The sequence below is a fragment of the Camelina sativa genome, unplaced genomic scaffold (genome assembly GCF_000633955.1).
Source record: "Camelina sativa cultivar DH55 unplaced genomic scaffold, Cs unpScaffold03120, whole genome shotgun sequence".
Taxonomy (NCBI): Eukaryota; Viridiplantae; Streptophyta; class Magnoliopsida; order Brassicales; family Brassicaceae; genus Camelina; species Camelina sativa.
In genome coordinates this window covers 1-893 of record NW_010924227.1, presented here as the reverse complement: position 1 = coordinate 893, position 893 = coordinate 1, and the positions used below count along the sequence as shown (strand labels likewise).

The window sequence follows — 893 nt, the reverse complement described above, 5'->3', positions numbered from 1 at the left end:
CATTTGTGAGCTGGAAACGCTTTGGTCGCTAGCCAGACAAAGAAAGGACAAATTGCACCTACGAGGAAGAACCAATTTATGGCTGAGTATTCCCCTAAGTCACCGAACATTCTACGTGGTCCCACAAGTCCCCAAATCACAGAAGCATCGAAGAAGACACGGTCCATCGGACAGGTCCATTCGCTATCTGGAGGAAGCAAAGATTTGTCACATAGATGAGGAATGTCTACCATTAACCACCAAGCAGTTCCTGTGTACACTATCACTGCCACAAGCGTCCCAACCACCTGAAAACATTGTGTTAGTATATATTTAGATTGTGTTTTAACAAATAATTAACGATGGTCAAAGATGCAATAACCTGTGCCATGAACATGCTTCTAGGAGGGATCTTCATGTAGAGACCGAGTTTGAAGTCTTGGATGAATGTTAGAGCCTGAGTCATGCTGATGTATCCATACACTTTGAAGCACATGTTCGCAACCGGACGTTCTGGATAGATATACCCGATTACATATTCCGTTATGACGTTCAAACCCGGTGCCTAAAGCAATAGAAGCCTTGTTAAAATAAACTTGTCACTTACCTAAAAATTAAAATAAAGAGCTGTGGCTCTAACTAGTCAATGATAATGAACAAGGCATATATGAATGGAATATGATTTGTAAAAGAAAGTACTAAAAAATAATAAAACTCTTATGACAAAAAAATAAATAATAATAAAACTCCTTTTTAAAGTTTGTTTACATTTTTTTTTTCAGTTTTTCTTAGAGGAATGTGCGAATTATTTTCATGATTTTGTTTTATATAGTTATGCTTCCTACACAATTGAAAAGAATAATTTTAAAACTCTAATTTGCTTCTTTACTTTCATGTAGTTTTAAGTAAGTACC

The 893-nt window shown here is 36.2% G+C and overlaps 1 protein-coding gene across 1 annotated transcript; it reads right to left on the bottom strand.

Annotated features, from left to right (window-relative positions):
* Window positions 1–11: 11 nt before the first annotated feature.
* LOC104774488 (oligopeptide transporter 9-like) lies at window positions 12–531 on the bottom strand (the record flags this gene model as incomplete). The annotated part of the gene is made up of 2 exons (XM_010499080.2): window positions 362–531; window positions 12–287 (listed from the first exon to the last, which is right to left on the bottom strand). Coding segments are annotated over exons 1-2 (390 nt in total), but the record flags the coding sequence as incomplete, so codon positions are not given.
* Between the last annotated feature and the right edge of the window lie 362 nt (window positions 532–893).